Source organism: Bicyclus anynana, chromosome 6 (genome assembly GCF_947172395.1).
Source record: "Bicyclus anynana chromosome 6, ilBicAnyn1.1, whole genome shotgun sequence".
Lineage (NCBI taxonomy): Eukaryota > Metazoa > Arthropoda > Insecta > Lepidoptera > Nymphalidae > Bicyclus > Bicyclus anynana.
The window spans coordinates 8,402,257-8,427,759 of record NC_069088.1 but is presented as its reverse complement, the minus strand read 5'-3'; the positions used below and the strand labels follow the sequence as shown (position 1 = coordinate 8,427,759).

The following is a 25,503-nucleotide window of genomic DNA, read 5'->3' as shown; positions in this document are numbered from 1 at the left end:
GGGAACGAGAACCAAGTGGGTGAAACCGCCTGGCGTCAGCTAGTTATCCAAATATAGCTTGGAATTTCAATCAATACTGAGTTTTTCCTCACATGCCTCATTTCAGCACATAAAGAAGAACTCTATCCGATATTTATACCTTAATCGTTTACTACTTCAGCTTCATACCTGATATATTGATAAATAATCGTTAACTTTGGTCTTTGAAGAATTCTCCATTTCTGATTTGATCACGTACTTAGAGATCTACTACGATGCTTTCGTCCGAGACAGTTGGATTACAAGTCTCTCAAACTACAGCGGTAGATGGTTCGTAGTTAAGGTTTGATTACGAATCACAGGTCGCATCTTACTTAATAGGAGTTCTGTTATCTGTCGACTATATAAAGGGACCTAAATCCAGAATATGTTCTATACCTTCGATTTAGAGGGCGTAGGTTCTGTAACTTTATAGTTATATTAAGTAGCGTTCTATGAAATTAAAGATCACGTGTTTCAAACGGTGAAGGATAAACATCATGATGAAACCTTAGAATTTTCTTAATTCTCTACGTTTGTGAAGTCTGCCAATCCGCATTGAGCTCACGTGGTGGACTATTAGTCTAACTCCTCTCATTCTGAAAGTGCTCTGCAGTGAGAAAATCCATAGTCCACTTAACCTATTTTACAACCTAGGTATAAAGCATACCACCAACAATTTATCAGGATAATATATTAGGGGTTACCCTAAACTTATTATGTATGTATCACGCTGTTTACCCGCCCTGAGCTACAAATTAATGCTAAAGCAAAGTCCACCATTGAAGTTTGAATTTATAGGCGAAACTAAAGCTGACCCGAAGGGATACACATTATTGAACTAATTGAACTATACGATTCTGATCAGAATTTATTTACGACAAAGGCTATTTATATTTTTACATAAGAACACAAGCGGAGGACCGCGACTTTGTACTTTACCTGAAAACTTTTTTTCTCCAATATTGATAAAGAAAATGTTAAACTATCGTAATATTCACATAAAAAGTATTACGTCAACTATTGGCTATATGACCTACGAGTATGACTTCATCACAATATTTTTTTTTATAAAAGATTTTTTGTTTTTTGTCTTCGAAAATCTTTTAGAAAAAAAATCCAAACTTAACTAGGAGCACATAAAGATAACTTTATATACTTTAACTTCGAATATACTTGGAATGAATTCAAATAAATTACACATTATAATCACTCAGTACTTAATAACATTTTGCAATGTTGAAATCACAAGTTACAGAATTTGATTCGTAGATTTCAGACTCCATGATTTTATAGTTTATACACAGCGAATAAATTAACAATCTAATAGTCTATATAATATAGTCTATATTTGAATATTAATTCTTTAGGGGCGTATTTCAATTTAAATTTCAAATATCAAATTGATATTTTAGTTCTATATTATTCTTACGAGCGGCGCGCGGCGCGCGGTGCGAGATAGAGGTAGAGGACTATCGTTTATCCTATTTATACTGTAATGTACTTGTAATTACAATTTAATCATTAATTTTAAAAACAAAATTAAAATGCGACAAGTGACAATTAATATTAAAGTAGTAATTTCTTGGTATTGCAATAACGATACTTAATGCTAAATAAAAAATAAAATTGTATCCATCCATCCTCTTAAGTATGTCCCTACCTGTGTAAAATACTTTTTGGTACCAGTCCTGGACGAGGTATGAGATACTAAGCTATTCTTTCTTTTAAGAATTTTTTCACTGAATTTCTCAGTTCGGAGTTGGGAAGTTGGAATTATTGCACCCTGGTGCCTCGAAGAGCATCTTAAGCCATCGGTCCCAGTCACTATCATTAACATCATGATATTAGCCGTTAATTTAACATTACTAACCTAAGCCCGCCAACCCGCATTGGAGCAACGTGGTGAATCTAAGCTCCATATCTCCTATAAGGGAAGGTCCTGAAGTCGTTTTAAATAGGCTGATAATGACCATAATGCCACTTTTTGCAGGTAAAGGTCACACTGCACAATGGCGTGAAAGAATTAGATTAAGCCATGAAGGCCGGGCTTATTGCGTGACGTTTCTTCGAGTAAATGAGTCTTTCAGGTGTCTCATAAATATAGATGAGAAAGAACGCTGTTTTCGGGTAATTACAGACATACCGGACGGAATAATAAATGTCACATGGAAACTGTGACACCCGAAAGGGAGAAAGTTGTTTCTATTTGACATAGAACATTAGTAAAGGTCAGTTAGAAACAACTTTGAAGTTTCTATTTGCAATTCTAAGGAATAATAAATATTTAGGGTAAAATTTCATGAAATTACGGGAATTCTACATTCGTAGAATTTGTTACATTATATTTTCAAAATATATATTCTTAGTTAGTTAGTTAGTGTGTTATACTATTATAATACGAGTAGATTATGTCTGTTCAGGTCAACGGCAGGGATTTTCAAAATTGCAAACGATAATCTCTTTCACTAACCTCTCCTCGGTCACCGCGTGTTAATATAATTAATTGTACATAATATTTCAGCATCAAGTTTTTGTCATACATTATAATACAACCGCATGTAAAAATAGTATAGAGAGTATTATTTGACTACTTATCGATAATATAAAAATGTTTGGCGGTCGCAATCGAGTAACTCTTCTTATCTAACTTACACCTCGTGGATCTCTGCAAATCTGAGATCTAACTAGTTGGTAGGTAGGTACTCATTATTATTATTATTGCGATATTTTTTTTCTTTTAATGTATATTTTTTTCTTATAATGAAAATTATTATCATTTCAAATTCTTATACCATAAAACCCATTTTTCCAATTTCATATCTGTAGGTATAAGATAAAATAATTTAAAATTAAAATTACAAAAAGGGGTGCAAATAAACGATTGATATAATATTTATATTAGATATAAAATTAAGGCTGAAGCTACTCGTACGGAAATCGGAATGAAATAAATTAATTCGTACGGTTTCTGTATAAAATGAAATGAAACGAAATGACTAGTATTGGATGAAATCGGTAGGTAAACGATTGAGTTGGTAAGTATGCCGATTTAAAAGAGCTTCGTTTAAAAATGTATTTGTAAGTCAATTGCGCTAAAGAAGTTCTTTAGCGCAATTGACTATTAGCGATATACGTATTTCTATACTTCTAGTCTCGACAATGTCGTTATCAACCCTTATTCGGCTCACTGCTGAGCTCGAGTCTCCTCTCAGAATGAGAGGGGTTAGGCCAATAGTCCACCACGCTGGCCCAATGCTGATTGGCAAACTTCACACACGTAGAGAATTAAGAAAATTCTCTGGTTGTTTTCCTTCACCGTTTGAGACACGTGATATTTAATTTCTTAAAATGAACACAACTGAAAAGTTGGAGGTGCATGCCCCGGACCGGATTAGAACCCACACCCTCCGGAATCGGAGGCAGAGGTCATATCCACTGGGCTATCACGCCTCGACAATGTAAATCTTTAAAAGTATGCACAAATTTAAATTTGATATTGCGCCAGTAGTGAATACCGCAGTATTTGACGGCAGTCCCAAATGCAAGCTTCCATTTAAGATAATTCGGACTTCAGCACAGAATGCCTGTAATTTCCGTTTAAATTTAGCCATTAATCTCGTTATATCGATAATTACAATCAAACTACAACAAAGCTGTTCGTGTCATGGTAATTAAAATACAACCATGTTAAACGAAGGTGCAGTGTCCTTTGTGAATATCAAAATGAAATAGCTGGTTGGTAATTTCTCTTTCGTGTTATGATTTTATATTATATAGAAGTTTCAACGTAATTAAACTCGCATTTCAGAGGTGAGTGAGGTTTTTGATAAAATTTTAAACATTTTTAATTTATGATGCAGTTTCCTTTAATTAATTTGGAGATAAGTGTTTTTCAGTTTAATTAATTTAAATACATAAAGCGCAATACCGCTGTAGGATGCATGAATTATATGAATACTTGAAAACTAATACCAACTTAGAATTACAACACAGGCGAATTGCATTTCAACTGCAATCTAGACAGTTGCAGCTTGGATACAAGTTATATAGATTCAATCGGTATTTGTAGTTTAGTACGACAAATGCAGCAAATGGTTTCGTTCTAATTACTTAGTGTCACCGCACACGGGCCACACGCGACTGCCACAAACGCCGCCACAAGAAGCAAGAAGGGGCCACAAAAGTAGATAAAGCGTGCGACAACCACTTGCGGCTGGTGGTCGACACATACAATTCACAGATTTCTGCGTTTATCGTTTAGTGGCCGATGCGGGCCACGAGAAGCGAGCAGCGAAGATTGTAGTACCTAAGTGGCGGCCACCGGCGTCAACCGCGTGCGGCGTGTCTATATAAAATGTATGAAAACCAGAGGAAATATGCCGCGTAGCGGCGTTTTGTGGTTGTGACCGGTGGCTCTCGTGCGGGAGCTCTTAGTTGTAGTACCTACTGACGTTCTCAACAGAGAGGTCCTGGGTACTATGTGTGGTATGGTGGCAAATAGGCCGTGGTTAGTTACCAGCCTACCAGCAAAGACGTACCGCTAAGCAATTGGCGTTCCGATACGTTATCGTGAAGAAACCGTCGGCGGTACAGGTAGAATAAACTTGTGCCTCTACCGAGTAAACCCGCTTCCATCTTAGACTGCATCATCACATAACATCAGGTGTGTACGCAGTCAAGGGTAAAATCATCCAAAAATCTATTGGAACTCGATAGGCTAGTTGACACTTTTTTTTAATTAATCACCATCGTTCTAATAGAATGAATAAAATATCATATTATTTTGAGACGTGATTACGTCTCAATTTTGACGTGATTACGTCGAAATTTCAATTTTTAAATATTTATTTGACAATATGAGTCAAAACTCAGTCGGCTATGATGGTCTATACTTCAACTGTTTCGTGACGTCACGTTAACTAATCCTTTACCAAAGGGAGCATTTGACAGAAATATTAGTTAATAATTAGTTTGGCGTTTAGTACATCGATCAACGTCATTAAATGGACGAAAGTGTTTTTGACGTTTGGAAAATTTGTAAATTAAATTTTATAAGAAATCCTTAACTTTTATTAATTGATATCGATATATTTGGGTCCCTTATTCCATGTACCAACTACACGAAATTAATATTGTTTAGATTAAATTTGATATGAGTCAACTACCCTACTGTGACTTGCAATATAACTGTATTCAAACTGAACCGCACTAGCAAATACAATATTTAATTTAAAATGCAACAAAGAAACATAACATATTGGCACAAAACGGTTCAATGGAAATGTTTAGCAAACAATGTTATAAACACAAAACACAACGTGCGCCACATCTAAAAACATGCACCAAAGTTTATTTACTAAATGATGGATTTGATAACACAAACGATCAATCAATCAATCAATCAATGAATCAATTGATTGATTGATTGATTCAATCAAACGATCAATGTTAAGCGGATAGTTTCTTTTACCTTGCCACAAGCCTTGCACTTGCCCTTCTCAGTACGTCGGTGGACCCAGTGGTGGTGGGTCAGGGTTTGCTCCCTGTACTGCCGGACACCAACGTCTCGGAAGGTCGGCTTGCATGAGAACTGGACACGATCAATCAGGATGTCTATACACGCCTGGTGCGCCACGATCTTGCACGCCGAACATTTCATTCGAGATCCGTGTTTCTGTTGAAAAGAAAAATGCTTTGAATAACGGAAACCATGAATTTTCTGGATAAAATATTATAGCCTTTAAGTTGCTCAATAACCTTCTGTATCTTAAAGAAGATACATAACCTTCAGTATCTTAAAGAAGATACAGAAGGTACTAAAACTCCCATTAAAACGGTCAAGCTGATCCATTCCAAAGATTAGCCCGGAAAAACAGACAGACAAATATTTAAACTCGATTTGTTTTTTAGTATTGTGTAAATAACTATACAATCATCATTAACAACTCATATTCGGCTCACTGTAGAGCAAGAGTCTCAGAATAAGAGGGGTTAGGCCTTAGTCCACCGCGCTGGCCCAATGCAGATTGGCAGACTTCACACACGTGAAAAGAATTGCAAAAAATCTCAGGTATGCAGGCTTTTTCTACATTGTCTCGTGCCGACGCTCAGAAATTTTTATTAACCTGGTAACCCAGTTACCTTTTTTTAACACTGGGAAATGCTTTTACTCATCCCGACCGTAGAGTGACAGGCAGAACTGGCATTCTACGGCGGTACTCACTGACACCAGAATACCCAGGTAACCCAGTTAGGTACCAGAATCAAGAATTTTCAAAAGTAAAAAAGAAGTTGAGCGTCTCATTAAGATGAAGCGACTTACGGAAAATTAACTTGATAGTAATCACAGTCATGTAAATTTGTTCCACGGGTCCCGGGCTATCAATTTTATTTATATTTTATATGCATTGATAAAGCATCAATAATTGTCATTATCAATCATTATATCATATCATTGTATTTTACTTTGTTGATTAAACAATAAGTACGTCAAGATAGCGCCTAGCGCATTAATTTATACGGAGGATGGTAAGTAATTAAACCCCTACCCCTAATCCCATGTTTCTGCGGCATTAAACCGAAATGATAAATCACTTTAAGATACTGTAGGTAATCGTATAAGCCGGGTTGACCACAATCATCAGAACCATCATTTCAGAAATTACGAAGTTTAAATCTGGATAAGGAACCCAATAATGTATTTACAAGATGGAAGTCCTGGACTCGATCCGTGGCTAGACCGATTGAAGTTTTCTTGATTGGTCTAGGTCTGGCTAGTTACTATTCTGCCGGCAAAGACGTGGACCGCCAAGCGATTTAGCGTTCGGATACTCGGATACGGATGTCGTATAGAAACCGAAAGGGGTGCGGATTTTCATCCTTATCTAACAAGTTAGCCCGCTTCCATCTTAGTTTGAATCATCACTATTTTTTTTACTTACTTAACATCAGGCGAGATTGTACTCAAGGGCTAACTTGTAAAAACAAGCTTTTATTCTTCTCTGTCTGTATGTAAAGGTACTATATGTGTAAGTGTATAGAACCGATCTTGGATGCTAAATTATTCGTGGAACCAATTTCTGTTCATTTGAACTCAAATTTATTATATCTTGATCTTCAACGGCTATACATTTAATGTAGCTCGTCTAATAATGAAGTAGGAAGGTGGCCAGGGAACTCCTAATCTGATCAAGATATGCCATTTAGATTGAGTAACATGTCTTGGAAAATGCTCAGGTGATATGCGTTTGATAAACGCATATCACCTTTCTAGAAAAACCTAGTGTTTTTTTTAAATATAATTTGTATTGCAACACCACCTAACGTACATCAGTAGGCTAATTCACTAACTTTGACGTATGTTAGTTGACTTATACGAAATAGAGATTCTATGTAACAAATGTCATCCAGTGCCTACTGACAACCCTTCGTGGATATTATACAGTCATCATCATCATTGTCAACCCATATTCGGCTCAGTGCTGAACTCTCTCTGTGTCTGAGTCTCTTCTGTGAATGAGAGGAATTTGGCCAATAGTCCACCACGCTGGCGCAATGCCGATTGGCAGACTTCACACACGTAGAGAATTAAGAAAAATCTCAGGTATGCAGATATCAAACAGTAGGTAGATGATATTTCTCAGTTGATTTGAGGTTTATTTTTATAGGTTCGTAATAAAAACAAAATTAGTGAATAGGCCAGTTGGTCAAAGAGCAAACAGTTTATAAAACATCTGTAGTGTAGTTCGATTATGTAAATACCGATGTGAAATTCCCCCATTACCCATATATTTTAAGCTATAAAATAAAGAAGCAAGAAGAACGCCTGTAACAAAATTAGAATGCAAATTGAAAGCAACTCAAGGAGAATAATTTTATACATCAGGCGTGAATACATTTAACGCGTCAAAGGTAGGTGGAAAAATATTCTTTAACACTTAATGCTTAAAGGAAAATTGCTAAACGGCTAAAAATGTAATTCAAATATTCGTTAAAAGGTTTTTCATTTTAATAAAGTATCACCTGTTAAAACTATTAAATCGGGCATCTTAAAGTGTTATAAGAATCATAAATAACTTTTAACTACAATATAATTTACTGCCACAAACAACGATGGAAACAATAACAGTTTCATAGTTTGTTTTAGAAGCAATAAATAATTTTCAGAGAGAAAACATCAGCAGTTTCACAATCAGAGGGAACAATTTGAAAAATACAAAAGGTAATATTATTTAAGAGCAGGATACAATACCAATAAATAGTGAAACATTTCACTACGTCATTATGTGCTCTAACTTAGAGCATCGTGGAGAACCTAAATCTATCTATACTTATAATAAATCTGTAGAGAGGTCAATTCTGTATATGAAATATATTTCAAAATAACTAATAGTGGGTGATTAGTGATCGATACTCATGCCAAAAATGGAACCAGTAAAGTTTTTATCTGTCTGTCTGTCTATCGTGTTCGTTATAGAAACAAAACTACTCGACGGATTTTAATGAAACTTGGTACAATTATTCTACATACTCCTGGGCAGGCTATATATAGTATACTTTTCATCACGCTACGATCAATAGGAGCAGAGTAGTGAAGGGAAATGTTGGGAAAACGGGAGAAAAAAATTCTCCGAATTATTTCACGTGGCTAGTTGCCACCGTGGCAGCTGAGTCTGCTCATTTTTTGCGCAAAGGATTAGTCTAACTGTCCAACGAGGAAATGCAGCCAGTATTTTTGCTACCATTCCACGTGGGCATGATTTCTATAGTTATTATGCTACGAGTTCCCTATTGTGTTCTTTCTCAATAAAAGTGTGCATTGAATTTTCAATATGCACACCTTTATTATAAATACTAGAACAGAACAAATAGAAGAGAAGTAGAATTTTACTCTTGTCTCAATTTTGTGAGCCTCCCACACCCTTACATCACGTTCAAATTGTAAAACATAAATATGTTATAGTAGAACCTAGGCTACTATTGGTTCCCGAATCCACGCAGGATTTGTGACAAACAGAAATTCACGCAAAGTAACATAAAATAAGATTTCTGACAACCGTCTAATCAGTAAATTCAAATTACATATACTAAATGAAATAATTAATTCATTATCTACATAAAATCAGTTACTAAGTTTAATCTTTGCGCACATTACCATATTAGTTATGGCAGTTGAACTCCAAGATATCGAGGTAACAGCGTAAGATAATAGAACTTTAATAATAATCATTATGAAAGCAGGTCACGAAACCGAAGGGTATGCAGTTAGATAGTTGCGTTATCAAACTATCAAGGGCAGAGATCCTTCTGTAATTCCAGTCAATCAGTAAATAAATATTATGATAATACACTTTAATGTTAATTGATCCATGACGGTCATACATAATGCTCTGATGTCATGAATTTTTAAATTTATAATCAAGTTATAATAACCTATTTTATAAGTTGATTAAATAAAAATGGCTACTATCGATTTAAATGAGACAGATTTTATTACTAAAACCTAACCTAACCAATTTGACTTATTTTTCAAAGGTAGGCAGGTTTCGAATCATTAAATGTCCAACATAAACAGTAAACCATTTCTATTTCTAATTTATAAGTAAAAAATATATCATGCTATAAATATCCTCATTTTCGTCCCACTTGAATAAAATCACCCAGTTATACTAATATACCTCCTGTATGATGAATACCTCCAATTTATCAAAATACTCATATTCTAAACACGGCTTAAGTTATCAAGATTCACTACAAATACCTTTCACGTAAACAACTTGAACTGCGATCCTTAGCCCACGCTTTGTCTGTCTGAAATTCAGGCCAATCCTGTATTTCGGGTTCTAACGGACCGATTTAGATAAAAGTCCCTACAGTATTTAAGGCCTTCGAACTTGCAAAGCTTCCTTTCAAAGTTTCCATCGGTCCTGAGCCTTTACTGTAAGTTGTAACGTCTTCCCTTGCATCGCTAATTTGTTAATTTATAAGAAGGTAGGAGAAATAGCCCAGTTGGTGCAGTGGTTAGCCAATGTGGCATCGCATCACTCATGCAAAGTTTTAAAATTCAAAATTCATATATTTCATGTAGGTTTTAAACAAGCACTTATGACTACTTGTGAAGATTCTACCACCGGTTCGAAAGGCAGGTTCGTCAAAATACTCAACAGTTGCTCTTTTAAAAGAAATCATACAATATTATAAAAATTTACAATTGTTAAGATCATTAAAATTTCTTTTAGTTTTACTTCCTGTGGGAAGGTCCAACTAATCCAACGACAATTCTTGTCGTCGGCATCTTTATCATTAAGGAACTCATGAATTGTGTAGCAATCTCGACTAATTAAATGTTTTTAGCACATTGCTTAAACTTATGCATTGGCAAGTTCATAACTGGCTTGGGGATCTTGTAAGTATATACTCAAACCCACGAAAGATTTTTCAGACCCCATTAACACGAGCATTTTTAAAAAAGCAAATATAGAATGATGTTAAATGAAAGTCTATTTCTAACGTCTAAAATTGAAAATGCAACACAGCTCGAAATAAAACGTTGCGTTTTTAAAACGCTGACGTGTGAACATATACTTATATATACTTGGGAATGCTTTAAGCGCTCGTGTGAATGGGGGCTTACATTTTGAAGACCATAAGCGGATAAAACTAACTTAGATATGCCCGTATCTAGTAGGACGGGGGTTCAGGGGGTTTCGTATTTATAATATTACTAGCGGACGTCCGCAACTCATTTCAAGTGACATTCTGTTTTTCACAAATCCATGTATTTTTCAGAGATATTTTTTTTTCATTCATTGGTACAATCTATTTCCATTTAAACTTTCAGTCAAATCAGAATGATATTCCAAAAAAAAATATTATATGTATTTGCAAATGTGAGTTTCTTTGTTATTCTTTCACGCTTAAATCACTGCCTCTCCATTCTGCAAATTTGACGGCCTCCGTGGCGCAGTGGTATGCGCGGTGGATTTACAAAACGGAGGTCCTGGGTTCGATCCCCGGCTGGGCAGATTGAGATTTTCTTAATTGGTCCAGGTCTGGCTGGTGGGAGGCTTCGGCCGTGGCTAGTTACCACCCTACCGGCAAAGACGTACCGCCAAGCGATTTAGCGTTCCGGTACGATGCCGTGTAGAAACCGAAAGTGGTGTGGATTTTCATCCTCCTCCTTACGAGTTAGCCCGCTTCCATCTAAGACTACATTATCGCTTACCATCAGGTGAGATTGTAGTCAAGGGCTAACTTGTAAACAATAAAAAAAAAAAAAAAAAGTTACAGCGATGTGACATCGCTCATTTCCATGGCAACTTCGTTTTGAGTGACATTTTACTTTTGGCATCCATTGGCATTTGGCAGAAATATGTTCAACTACTTACTTACTAATAAAACTTGCTAAAGGCGAATATAACATCGACGAGTATAATTTATTATTTATTTATTTATTTATTTATCACTACATTCCCATGAGAACATTGGCTGGTGGGAGGCTTCGGCCGTGGCTAGTTAACACCCTACCGACAAAGACGTACCGCCAAGTGATTTAGCGTTCCGGTACGATGTCGTGTAGAAACCAAAATGGTAGTGGATTTTCATCCTCCTCCTTACAAGTTAGCCTGCTTTCATCCTAGATTTCATCATCACTTACAATCAGGTGAGATTGTAGTCAAGAATAAAAAGAAGAACTACTTGGGTGATAAAGAGGAACACAGCTAGTGGTATTATAGGCTGTCATTGGCCTCCTTACCATGGTGAAGTCTGTTTGCGTGATGCTAATACAAACAATGAACACAAACTATTGTATTTTCACAATAGAGATTCACGTTTCGGGAACTAACAAGACACGAACACAGTCGCGATAATTGCATTACAATGTGAGACGTAACAGTACCCGTAATTTGTATAAAAGGAAACACTACTAATTGGTAGATATTTATACGACAATTCTATTTTCGTATATTTGCCATAGGTAACCTACGATACGGATTGTAGTATATGTCAACAGCCTAGACTGTCAATAGATGAATCTATAAATACAAGCCTCGGACAAGAGGGGGCAGTTGCACTTTGGTGCTACAGCAGTACGTACCACGAGGTACTAAGTAGATACAGTGTTCATCCAACTGGATGTGATAAGCCGAGTGATCAGCCGATCACCCAGAGTGTGTGCAAACACTACACGGATACTATGGTTTGCTTAAAAAAAATAGGTACACCAATTAATTCTGGTTAACTCAAGTGACAAGTATGTCTATGTGTTATAAATGCGAAGGTTTGTATGGTACGCTTTCAAGATTTACTCAACCAATACTCTCTCTACCTCTAACTCTACTCAACCAATCAACGTACCTACTTGTACAAGCATAATATACCTATGCAGGACACCTATCTCTTAATCTTTACTAATATTATAAAGCTGAAGAGTTTGTTTGTTTGTTTGTTTTGAACGCGCTAATTTCAGGAACTACTGGTCCGATTTGATAAATATATTTCAGTGTTAGATAGTCCATTTATCGAGGAAGGCTATAGGCTATATATTATCCCCGTATGCCTACGGGAACGCGAACCACGCGGGTAAAACAGCGCGGCATCAGCTAGTTTATATATACTAGTAAGTAGGTACTTAGATTCAAAACAATCCCTGTAGACCACAGACAACTGCAGACGGTACTGCGCTTTGGGAATTGCAGTAAGGTTATTATTTGGTAAATACTATCATAAACCTATTACTGGTACCTAAGTAAATACGTTAAGATATTGTATTTACAAAGTCCTTAATTCGAAGCCCCAACTCGTAGCTCAAGTATTCAGGGGCATATAGAAATCCGAGAGGTTTTACTGAAAAGATTGCGCCCACTCATTGTAATAATCGCCGCATGATAATAAATTGTTCAAGAAGGTGGTATCATCATTCTATCTATACCAATTAAGGATACAAAAAATGTCCGTGCGTAATTATAATAATTTTACGCAGCTGGTCCATTTCCTATTTTGGTCTTTATTATCAATAACAAATCAATTGACAAAATGACATCTACATATAGTATGATACATACTCAAATACTAAAACACGCATACAAAAAATACATATATAAATACATAAAGCACGCATTGTGTCCAAAAATTGCACCTGTATAGTACGTCGCACAAAAAAGTTGTATGCCATTCCTAACGTGTGCCGTACGTAGCATTTCAAATTGACCCGTAGAACTTTTCAGACGAACTCGTAGCTAACATAATTGTGTCTTATAAACATGTACAAAACATAATACTTAACGTTAAGAAGATAGGAAATAAGTCACTATTCATTTAAACGAAAGCTTCAATCAATTGTTAATCGGAAGCTCTATTATGATTTTTGCAACTCAGTTGGAATTAGGTACTGAAAAAGAAACAGCTTCGCTATTCAATAACGATGTTTGTTATCCTGGGTAATAATGGTTAAATATTAACCGACTTCAACAAAAAAATAGTCGATTTTCCTTGTTATCCCCGAATTTAATCGATGTATTCGTATTTGGGTTACAATGTTTTAAACTTCTTTTTATTTACATTAATAAGTGGAGTATTTATTATTATAAATTAAAACAAAAATACTGAGCCGATTTACGGGCTATCTAACACATTAAATATTTTTTAAATCGGACCAGTAGTTCCTGAGATTAGCGCGTTCAAGCAAACAAACAAACTCTTCAGCTTTATAATATAGATACTAGTTGTAGCAGAGTCAGAAGTGGATTACAGAAATAAGAAAACCAATGTCGAACAAAGGTTTACAACATTTGTTACAACTTAATTAACAAATCAAACTGTACCCAAAATAAGACCCTAGAATGACAGAGAATGACCTTGAGTGGAGTCACGCACTTGTGAATGTTGTGTGTAGGGTTGAAGACGTCTTTGACAGTTAACCAACACTCCCCTTTTCCACTCAAGTTACTCTCCCCGCCTATCTCAAGTAACCCATAAAGAATTACACAACAAGAAATGTGGACAGCTCGAACGCCACAAGCACACTGAAACCGACCGGGCGACGAGCGCCTTATATCGCAAGTCGTTCCCGCCAACTGATCGCTACCCTTCTCTAAATCCCTACTCTTTACGAAACAAGTCGCGTCGCCTAGCGTCGGCACGATCTAACACGAGATCTAGCGACGTCATATCCGTGCCAGACTACTATTTCCAACACTAGTATACTATACCTATACACTGGAGCATATTCAGTATTTATTCATTAGACGCAGAGTCCAGATCAAGCTGCTATTAGTAAATGATTGTCGCTATGCAGCCGGCAGCCTTTTGTTGTATCGACAGTGACAGGTCATTGTGGCGGTAATGGTGGGAGCGGCTCATTAATCTTTACATTCAACTAACGACCTGCGAACATAGTACGTAGGAAACTTGGTAATGACTCTACCAATTTATTTTTAACTACAGCGGCCCGACCCGACCTTAGACCTCGGGTATTGAGGTAAAAGTTTGAATCATTTGAGAAGTTCATAGAAAAAATTGCAGAACTACCTTGCCTACTATTTTAACTACTAAAACATTTGACTTTAGAGAATAGAATTTTCATTTGAATTCGTACATTTAAACATAAATTGTGTTATTTAAAAAAAGTGTGTGTCGGCTCCGACGCACGAATTGAGTTTATTTTTTCAGATCGACTGTATAAATAGGTGTATGTTACTCCGCAGTGCACGGTGAAAGGTGCGCAGAATAGGTTGCGCACAAAAAACGTAACTCTGTCATTCGTTCATCGAATTTTACTGCCCATATTTTTTTATATCGGGGGGCTAGGAAAAATCGATTCTTAAGAAGTACCCAAACTCCAATATGAAAATTTAAATGAAGTTCTTTTGAAAAATCAAGACTCTTTGTTGTCTCTGTTATTTGAATAAAGTTTTCAGTGTCGAACCGACATAGATGGAAATTGTGAAATTGTGGAATCTATTAAGAAAATAAGCCTGATATAGTTTGTTATGGGGTAACTAACACTTTTTATAAATCTATAAAGGAGATCTAAACCCACGTCTTACTAGACACGGGCATAAGTTAGTTATTTCTGCATATCGTCTCCAAAGAGTTAAAAAATCTTTTGTGGGTTTGGGTGTACTCTTCTATAACAAGATCCCCAAGACTGTGATGGACTTGCCAATGCACAACTTTAAGCAATGTGTTAAAAAACATTTACTTAGTCGAGGTTACTACACTATTGATGAGTTCCTTAACGACAAAGGTGCTTGGAGGCCATTGGATCAGCTTCCACCTTCACACAGGAAATAAAACTATAAGAAATTGTAATTTAATTGTTATCAAATGTAAATTGTAATACTGTATGACTTTTTTCAAAAGAGCAACTGTTGAGTTTCTTGCCGGTATCTTCTCAGCAGAACCTGCCTTCCGAACCGGTGGTAGAATCTTTACAAATAGTCAACTGACGTGTCAAAAGTGCTTGTAAACTGAGCCTACTTGAAATAAATGAATTTTGAATTTTAAATTTTATTTTTGGTCTATTGTTGTGACTGAAATTATAAACAGCATCTGTAAATAAAGGACAGACGGACAACAGAGTGATCCTATAAACATTTTTTTTTACTCTTAGGTAAAGAACCTAAAAGTATAGTCTAAGTGACCTGTCGATAGCAAATGTCATCCCCATACATTTATCTAGTTTTCGAAGCGTTAGCGATTGTAGAAAGAGAATTGACGTACCACTTGGCTACAGGGGCAGGTACCTACCACAGGTTAGCTAATTGCTAACTAAGATTTTTACATTTTATAAATAAAAAAAACGTGATTAAATTGTAGGTATATACAGATGCGATAAAAACTAAAACTAAATTTACATTTACATACCTAATACTAGAATTTTCTGAAGGTAAAGTGTAAGCACTTTATATGAAAGCCAATACGCACGAATCTATTGCGTAGATGATTTTACAAAGGGATTTCAAAGGCTTTGAAAAGGGAACGAAAGGGAAGAAAAACACATGTAAAGCTAGGGTTGTTTGAATACAATAAGCTTCGTTAATAAATAGGATCGTGAAAAAATGCAAACTCATATCCACTTTTAATAAATTCAATATATATATTCAATTATTCAATATTAAGAAAAAACTGTTGCTGGATATAAAAATATCCATCTTAATGTATTACCTACTTGATAAAGCGAATAAATAGCCCATTTTATCGAGAAAAATGTATTTATCATGTTAAAAATAAAAATCTGTACAGGTCCAATTAGAAATTTAAAAAAAATATTCGAGGTAGGATTACTGAAATTGAAACCAAAAAGGATTTTTTTAATTATTATCTGTCTGTCTATCCGTCTTTTAGTCGGCAGCGCATCATGTTAAAACTACTGAATGAATTAAAATGTTACTTAGCACAATTTGAGTTCATAGTACGAAAAATTACATAGGATACTTTTATCCCGAAAATCAGTATGGTTTCATAGGGAGAGGGCATGAAGGTCCTTTTAGTAAATTACAGTTCTAAGGCCTAGTTCGGACTACTTTAGCGTTTTCGTCGAGTAGTATACTAAACTACTTGCTACCGCCCAAAAATCGTTCATAATCGACTAAAATACCCAAGTAGTGATTTAGTGATTTATTGTCAGTAGGTCGGTCGGTGATTCGGTTACATTCATTGTCTTTTTTAACCCCCGACGCAAAAAGAGGGGTCTTATAAGTTTGGCGTGTCCGTCTGTCTGTCTGTCTGTCTATCTGTCTGTGGCACCTTAGCTCGCCAACGGATGAAGCGATTTCAATTTAGTTTTTTTTGTATTAAAGGTGACTTATGTGCAAGTGTTCTTAGACATGTTTGATGAAAATCAGTTGAGCCGTTTAAAAGTTGAGGGATGTGAAAGTGGGAAAGAATAACCGAATGTCTGCAAATATACTCGAGTGGGGTCTCAAATGAAAGAGAATATTGATGACTTGATCGAGAGTGTAATTAATAATTTCATGACCTTCGGGGTTTTTAAAATTTTCAATTTTATGTTATTGTTTGTTAGAAATATGATACTATAAAGACTTTTTGGAGATTATGAAATATAGGATAAGTAATATAAAACCTTATACGAGTATATTACAGATATAACAGATCATAAAATAGTTTTTTACCCTACGTATTTGGTTGAATGATAAAAAATTGTTCTACTGTGAGGCAGTATATACGCGTTAGCTTAATGATCTGAAAATAAACACTGTTCGTACGTGGAAGGTCCCGCAATGAGAATGTATGAAGAAAGGCGCCATTGAGACCGGTACCATTCAATGTGTACTCTGTTAATGAGCTCCACGTTCCTTCGACGTGGCCTGTTATATTTTCCATTTCAATTTTCACGGAGAAAATGTTTTAAGTTCCAGTGATTAATATCCCTAGGGTTGAAAATATTTCTTTATTTTCGAAAGTAGCTGATAAGGGTAGCAGCAAACGACATTATATTTTACATCGTTGGGTAGCAGGGACAACAATTTCTGAGCGTTTGACAGGGTAAGTACGCAATATGGACTACATGGCGGCTATAGCTGCTTAGTTAGCAAGATTTTTTGATGACCTGAATTATTATTAATTGATTATGAAACACGGCTAAAACTCACGTGATATTACGTCGGAGTATGCCCGACTAGTTTCGAACCCATACGGGGCCCTTAGTCATGAGCTGGTTCTTGCATCGCGGCACGATCCAAACCATAATACACTGTAATCTTTGATCCAAACTGCGAAGCGGCTGCGCGACGCGCTGCTGCACGCATTGCGCGCGCGGAGAGGGGTTGAGTGGTGGGGAGTGAAGGTTCCGTTACACTCTCCGACGGTTCATTAATGTCATCTTCATTAGACTCGTCTTCTTGTAAGCAAACCGAACTAATGCTATCTTGTTCCAAGTTTGTTGTATGTGACAGTGAAAGAAATAGCGGTTTCCACGCTGTGGGCAGCAACCATCCATGATCCCGATTAAAATTCGGGTGACGACTAATTTCTATCGCTTCATGTATCTTACGAGGTACTAGAAACTTTTCCCTTGACAATACAGAAGCCTTATCAAAACGGATATAATGAGTCGTACCCGAAGCTAGAACATGCTCGGCTATTGCTGAACCGTCCGTGTCCACATTCTTCATGCTCCGTATGTGTTCTTTTACTCTTGTGGTGATGTTACGGCGAGTCTCACCGATGTATGACCTACCACAGTCACACGGAATCTTGTACACCCCGGGCACGTTCAGCGGATCCCTATCCTTAGGCGATCGCAGTATACTCTTCACCAATGCAGGTGGACGAAACCGCGTCACTATGTCAAATCTCCGTTGGAGATAGTGGCTGATTTTGTCCGTCACGCCCTTCACATATGTTAAGTACACTGACCATATGTGAAGTTGAACTGACCGGTTCACACAGGACGGTTTCCGCCTAGTTGTTGTTTGTGCCCATCTGGAACTCTGACGCCAACTATAGCCATTGTTCTCCAGCGCCTGTCTCACTACTCTTAGTTCGCACTCAATATAGGGTGGGTCACAAAGACTTAGGGCTCGATTTATGAGGCTTCTTGGTACCGACGATATCTGCGATGGATGGTGGTGCGAACTCGCATGGAGATATCTGTTGGTGTGAGTCGGTTTTCGGTACACCGTTGTATGTAATTCACCACCAGACCCCCGGATCACCATCACGTCTAAAAATGGCAGACCGCCCTCTTTTTCTTCCTCTTTCGTAAAATGAACCTTCTCATGTAGACTGTTGAGACACTGGAATATTATGGCCAAATCATCCCTGTTTACAATGGCAAACACATCATCCACATAACGCAGCCAAAAACGCGGTCTATACGTCATTTTATCGACCAACTCGCGTTCCACCCACTCCATAAATATATTGGCCACTACAGGTGCAATCGGCGACCCCATGGCAACACCGTCTATTTGGCTATAATAGTCACCTCGCCACATAAAATAACCACTTTTAAGGCAAAACTCACTCAAATCTAAGTAAGCCGATGGTAGTTTTGAATCCGTTATGAAACCCTTAATTAATGAAATTTCTTCTTCCACAGGAACATTCGTAAACAAGGACTCCACATCAAAACTCACCATAATCTCTGAGTCACTAATAATTTCATTTTTAATTATATGAACGAAGTGTTTCGAGTCTTTAACAAAACTACTGGTATTGCCTGTAAACGGTTTGAGTAACGTCGCGAGATGTTTTGATGCCATGTATGTGGGTGAATCAATCTGACTGACAATAGGTCTCAAAGGCCAGTCTGGCTTGTGAATTTTGGGTAAACCATAGATTTTAGGTGAAGTGGGGTTGCAGGGCCGTAACTTTGTAAGCAAATTTTTATCATTAATGGACTGCAAAAGTTTAATAATTTTATTTGTATTCCGGGTTGTGGGATTATGATTTAATTTTTTATATGTAGTGGTATCCGATAACAAATGGTTAATCTTATTTTCATAAGCATCCGTATCCACAATCACGGTGGCATTACCTTTGTCTGCAGGCAGCATATCACGTGAGTTTTAGCCGTGTTTCATAATCAATTAATATGAATAACACTCACGATAGTTTAAATTCTAAAATAGACCTGAATTATTTCCTATCGATTCAAGTTGGGCGGTATCCTACAAAATGTATGGTTTATGTTTTATCTATAGAGATACAACCATAGGATCTAACCACATATTTTGTAGGATAAACCTCTGAATCTTTTACATGAGAGAAAACCCTAAAAATTAGATAAAGGTGGTATTGATCATTGTAATGATACTAATCACACTAATATTATAAAGACGAAAGTTTGTGTGTAAGCGTGTATGTTTGTTACTCCTTTATGTTGCGGCTACGGAAACGATTTAGCTAAAATTTCAAATGGAAATAGATTTCACTCTAGATAAACACATAGGCTACTTTTCATCCCAGCAAAATTCATGGTTTCAGCGGGATTTGTGAAAAACTAAATTCCACGCGGACGAAGTCACGGGCGTCCGCTAATGAATAATATGACCATGATCATGAACATGAAAATCAACATCAAATATTAATTATTTTCTAATATCTCGAAATGAATAAGCCTATATATCTATTAGCAGATTCACAATTACTTTCGGGATCACGTTAGAGAAGGTCAACCCTTAGATAGTTTGAGATTAGTCTCACTGACACAATACAGAGATTCATATTTAATCTATGGCTAACCAAAATATTTCAGTTCTCAGATAATGGTAGACTTCGCACCACGAAAGTCCCGCGGCTAAAACCTGAATCTTAGTCTGGCAAGTTCGTTGACACTCCCATGATATGCGGGCGACGTGGGGAAAAACATCGCGGGTGTGAAATCGTGCGTGGGAAGTGAGGTACATCAGTCGTGGGTAATTCATTCATCGCCACACGCTCTTCCGCCCGCGCGGACCATCGGGAGTGTTACGAACGAAGTTACCAAGCTATAAAAAATATAAAATGACAGTGCCTTACACAAATGACAATATGTGTCATGCCATTCCATGCCATCATATGCCATTTCCAAATGCCAAAAAGTGCCATTAAGACATTTAGCGCCGCGTCTACGGGACTTGTTTTGTGGCGCGGAGTATACTATATACATAGGTACCTGACATTCCGAGTCTCCAACGTAGCAGAAATCGCCAGATACAGAGGTTGGCGCCCAGAGATGCTCGCTGCTGATGGCCGAGTCACTCCAGTCAGGTGTCGAGCGAATCACCCGCGCGCCGCCCGCGCTCTCACTTGTGCGTCTGTGGACAAGACAAACATGTCAACAAAACAATCCACAATGGAGTCTCACAGGAGTTTCTACTCCTTCAAGAAGCAGTAGAGCTCTTGAAGAAAAATGGCAGAGATTCTGCACTCATCTAAACCACGTAGGTACTGTAGGTACAATAGCAGAGATTCTTTTCTTATCTAAATCACGTATAGGTACCGTAGGTACAATATAAAACGTCGTAATCCGTAGCTGCTCTCAAAAAAAAGATACTTTGTACAAAATGTTTATTATAACCGTTTGAATGATTTATAATAACTAGGTTTCTTAGAAAATTTAAAAATTCACTCGTTCTTGACTGTAGAGGTTTTAATTAATATTATGATAAGCATCGTCGAAAAAAGATAAAAGAGCTGGCTACGTTAGAAAAAGAAAAGAACAAATTTTCAAAAAAGAAAAGTCAAATTTGAAAATGTTGTTCTATTCCAAATATTATTTTCGTTCTATTCTCATTAATTTTCCTGTATCAACAAAAATAGTATCAACTCCATAAAAAATTTAAAAGTGTATTGAAATCTAAAAAGAAATCCTTTATAATTAATGTTACATTAAATAAAACATTGCTTTTATAAATCGCCGTAATAAAATTCAAGTGTTTTCTAAAGAATAAGATAAATCTCATTTTCACAGTAAAATTGTGAGTATTGATTTGTTCTAAGTTTTTAATAGCATGGTAGGAGTAGGTACTATATCGTGAACGGATCGGGTCATGCCCCAGACGGGGCACAGTCAATAGCATGTTGTTCCATGAATAGCATGAATTATTCATGCAAAACAATTGTTACTAGAAGATATTTGACGGGGTGTCTCTGCTGTGTATCTCGAATCAGTTTTAGCGTGAGCAAACTAGAGCGAGTAAGGGTGCCCACACTGTCAAAAATATTGGCGATATTTGGTCAATATGAAGGGTAAGGTTGCTGAAGCAATCCAAGACGTAAGTCGTACCCTGGCAATGAAGGGTGCTCGCGTACAAAGCAATTAGCAAGTATTAAGTGATAGCCTTAATTCTCTGCGTGGGTGAAATCTGCCAATTCGCATTGGGCCAGCGTGGTAGACTATTGGCCTAAACTCTCTCATTCTTTGAGGAGATTCGATGGCAGCAGTGAGTTACAGGTGAGTAATGTTGATGATGGTGGGTGGATGGTGATAACTATGCATTTACAAACTCTCAATCGTCAAAATAAGAATGATTTCCTCTTTCGTGGCGTATATTGTTTAAAACAATGCGGTTCATATATAGTTTTACTTTTGTTAAATCGTAGAGCTCATTGTGGGGTAGTGATCATTTTGAAAAGTACTATTTTAATCATTTCTGCCGACATACATTTGTTGCCTGTCTAAAGGGCATGGTTATTGGTTAATTTGCACTGCGAAGTCTTGCCCATTTGTAGGCTAATGTGTTCCACTTGAAATTGAGTGAGGTCTTTGCTGCTATCGTTTATTAATTAAAATGCACTTAATGTAATTATTTTTGTTTAGGCTAGTAAGAAGATATGGAGTGCGGACATTGCAAGCATTGTAAGAGGACCATGGAAGGCTGTGCATCCATAAAATGCAGTCGATGCGCCTCGCAGTTCCACTTGGAGTGTGTGAGCAGCGAGCAGGTCGTCCCCAGCAAGAATAGCTGGAGGTGTTGCCATTGTTCAACTCCAATATCACCTGACGTCCTGGGGACTGCCATCCGTGCGTGAAGCTCATCAGATTTATTTTTACGTCAATGTTTTTGTGACCTAAGATAATAAATGTTTGTCTGCTTTCTTGCTTGTTTCAATATAACCTGGTATTGCATTCAGTGTGTAGAGCTCACACATACGATATTTTTATAACTCACAAGTGCAAGTTTCGAATTCACCTCTCTCTGTTTCTACGATACTATTAAATGAGAAAGATAGCGGTGTGAATTCGAAACTCACTTTCGAGTTGTACAAAACATTGTGTTAGAGAATAGCCGTGCAGGGCTGGTTGCGTGAACCGCTCGTTGAACGCTGTCGCTGAACTAGTAAAATAATCTTTTATAGGCCGTATTCCTCATGGACTGGCATATCTGCTGGAAGCACCGAAGGTGTTCCCGGATCCTACAAGAGAAAAAAATCCCCTGAACTCATAAGTTCACAAGGATCCCCTTTAAATAAAATTAAGTAAAGATAATAGAATTTTTAAATAGACCTGTCTGGGTCTGGCAAAAATGTGGTTTATTTCGTATACGACAACAGTATTCCCGATATATTTAAAAATATTGATTATAACATCGATTACAATATTATATTTTTAATCGGCAGCATTACAATGTTACGAAGGGACCACGGGGAATAAACCAAAAAGCCAGCAAAAAAGGTGATAATGTGCCTTTCCAGCAGTTTAACCGGCCTAAATGCTGAACGTCTTTTTGTCTGCGCGCTGTATGTTTTAAATTGTTATTCCTTTGCAGCATGTAGGGCTGGTTTCAGTTCAGTGCCCGTTTGAGCGGTTGGTAAGCGTTGTGGGATACGAATGCTGCTTCTAGACCCTTGTATTTATCGTTCCATACTTGCACTGACGGCCGGCGCTAATGGCACGGGTCATCGCGCAAGAAACGCAAGAGGTGAAACCAACTCAGAATTCTATATAAAATCTTGAAATCTCCGACAGTCACGAATTCAGTTTGTTTTCAAATTGCGTTATAAATGATTTTTGTCCAAAATTCCTTCTACTCTCTCTAGATCAGGCGCTATTGAGGAGTTGAGTGTGCATAGTAGGTATGGGGACTGCATTCTGTATACAGCTGTAAAATAAACCTAAACTTAGAAAAGCACGCAGCTTCAGTCTAACTAGCCAATACAACGTTAATTTCAACTAATAATAGTATTAGTCATAAATCCAAATTAGAAACGACCTTCACCCATCTGTTCATTGGATGAAAAGTACATTATAGTATTTTATATCAGATTAAAAATGTGAATAAATAGGTATATTGCCAATGGGTTGCCTAAAAAGGGAAAGGCCCACCGGTCAATACATTATTTATTATTAAAGAAGAATTTAAGATTTTCATCACGATTTTTTAGATATTAGTGAATTGCCGGGCGGTTAGGGTAGGCCAGGGCAGGGGATAGGCATTCCCTTTTCAATACAGGATATGATTATGTTCTCCGAAATCTGACGATTTTTTGCAGACTACCCTATAACACCGTCTAAGAACAAGATTAAAGTAATCTCGTCTGCAACTTTCAGATGTATCAAACCAATATTCTTCTAGAGCAAAATGATAAAACACCAACGACATTATATAGTACCTACGTAAAACATCGAGACACTGTAGTAAATTTTATGAACCACAATTTCAATGACAGTTATGAGGTCGCCGCGGTTTCAGTACGACAGTACGACACGGGATAGACAATCTTATTTCTTCTAAAAACTATCATAACAGGTCTTTTAGAATAAATTGTTATCAATGAATTTATATTGTACTAGCCGACCCCGTGGTTTCACCCGCGTAGTGCCCGTTCCCGAGATAATCTTCTTCTTCTTCTTAATATATAAAGCAGAAGAGTTTGTTTGTTTGATTGAACGCGCTAATCTCAATCTCAGGAACTACTGGTCCGATTTGAAAAATTCTTTCAGTGTTAGATAGCCCATTTATGATGAAGGCTATAGGCTATATATTATCTCCGTACTCCTACGGGAACGAGAACCACGCGGGAAAAACCGCGTGGCGTCAGCTAGTACGGGGATAATATATAGTCTAAGACACCACAAACTTTATAATAATTAATAATAAAATATAAAATAATTAATTGTATGTAATGGTATGATTCAATTAGACATGACACTTTGATTCCGCAAACCACCCAGCTACCTAACCGAGACTGCCGTGCCGTTAAAAAGTCGTGATAGCCAAGTGGATATGAACTCTGCCTCCGATACCGGAGGGTGTGGGTTCGAATCCGGTCCGGGGCATGCACCTCCAACTTTTCAGTTGTGTGCATTTTAAGAAATTAAATATCACGTGTCTCAATCGGTGAAGGAAACCTGCATACCAGAGAATTATCTTAATTCTCTGCGTGTGTGAAGTCTGCCAATCCGCATTGGGCCAGCGTGGTGGACTATTGGCCTAACCCCTCTCATTCTGAGAGGAGACTCGAGGCTCAGCAGTGAGCCGAATATGGGTTGATGACGACGAGTACCCGTTCCCGAGATAATACGGTGATAAAATATAATCTAAGACAACACAAACTTTATTATATTAGTATATTCGTAGATAAGAGGCATCACTGACGGGAAAAGACCGAGGGGCCGCTCACCAACACGATGGGCTGACCAGCTGAAGGAGGACAATGGGACGAAGTTCTACACTAGCAGCGATGGCCACCAACAGAAGCCGATGCAAGGCGTGGACCCGCAGGAGGCTGGGATCTTACCAGGACCATGATCTTCAGTAATGAAGAAACGACGATAGAGAGAGAGATAAGAGATTGAGTAAAAAGTGAAACATTAATAATGTATTAATTGTATGTAATGATATGACACTATGAGGATGAGATAAATGCTAGCCAAGTGGATATGACCTTTACCTCCGATTCCGGAGGGCGTGGGTTTGAATCTGGTCCGGGGCATGCACCTCCAACTTTCCAGTTGTGTGCATTTTAAGAAATTAAATATCACATGTCTCCAACGGTGATGTAAAACATCGTGAGGAAACCTGCATATCA

At 37.2% G+C, this 25,503-nt stretch overlaps 2 protein-coding genes across 5 annotated transcripts in view; both read right to left on the bottom strand.

Moving 5' to 3' along the window:
• LOC112049207 (eye-specific diacylglycerol kinase) overlaps positions 1-25,503 on the bottom strand; it is a 226,957-nt gene that overhangs the window by 32,718 nt on the left and 168,736 nt on the right. For all 4 annotated transcript variants that reach the window (XM_024087005.2, XM_052882105.1, XM_052882106.1 and 1 more), the window contains 2 exons: positions 20,645-20,786; positions 5,492-5,695 (listed from right to left, as the gene is read on the bottom strand). In XM_024087005.2, coding sequence (XP_023942773.1) covers positions 5,492-5,695; positions 20,645-20,786 — 346 coding nt within the window. The remainder of the gene's footprint in view (positions 1-5,491; positions 5,696-20,644; positions 20,787-25,503) is intronic.
• LOC128198172 (uncharacterized) lies at positions 17,607-19,029 on the bottom strand. Its single transcript, XM_052882109.1, has 2 exons — positions 17,851-19,029; positions 17,607-17,698 (listed from the first exon to the last, which is right to left on the bottom strand). Exons 1-2 carry the CDS (start codon positions 18,981-18,983, stop codon positions 17,692-17,694), a joined length of 1,140 nt encoding a protein of 379 aa, XP_052738069.1. The 5' UTR covers positions 18,984-19,029; the 3' UTR covers positions 17,607-17,691.

What these genes read in the sequence shown, in the direction of transcription:
- LOC128198172 (XM_052882109.1), bottom strand. Translation starts at nt 18,983, where the DNA reads ATGTGGCGAGGTGACTATTATAGCCAAATAGACGGTGTTGCCATGGGG.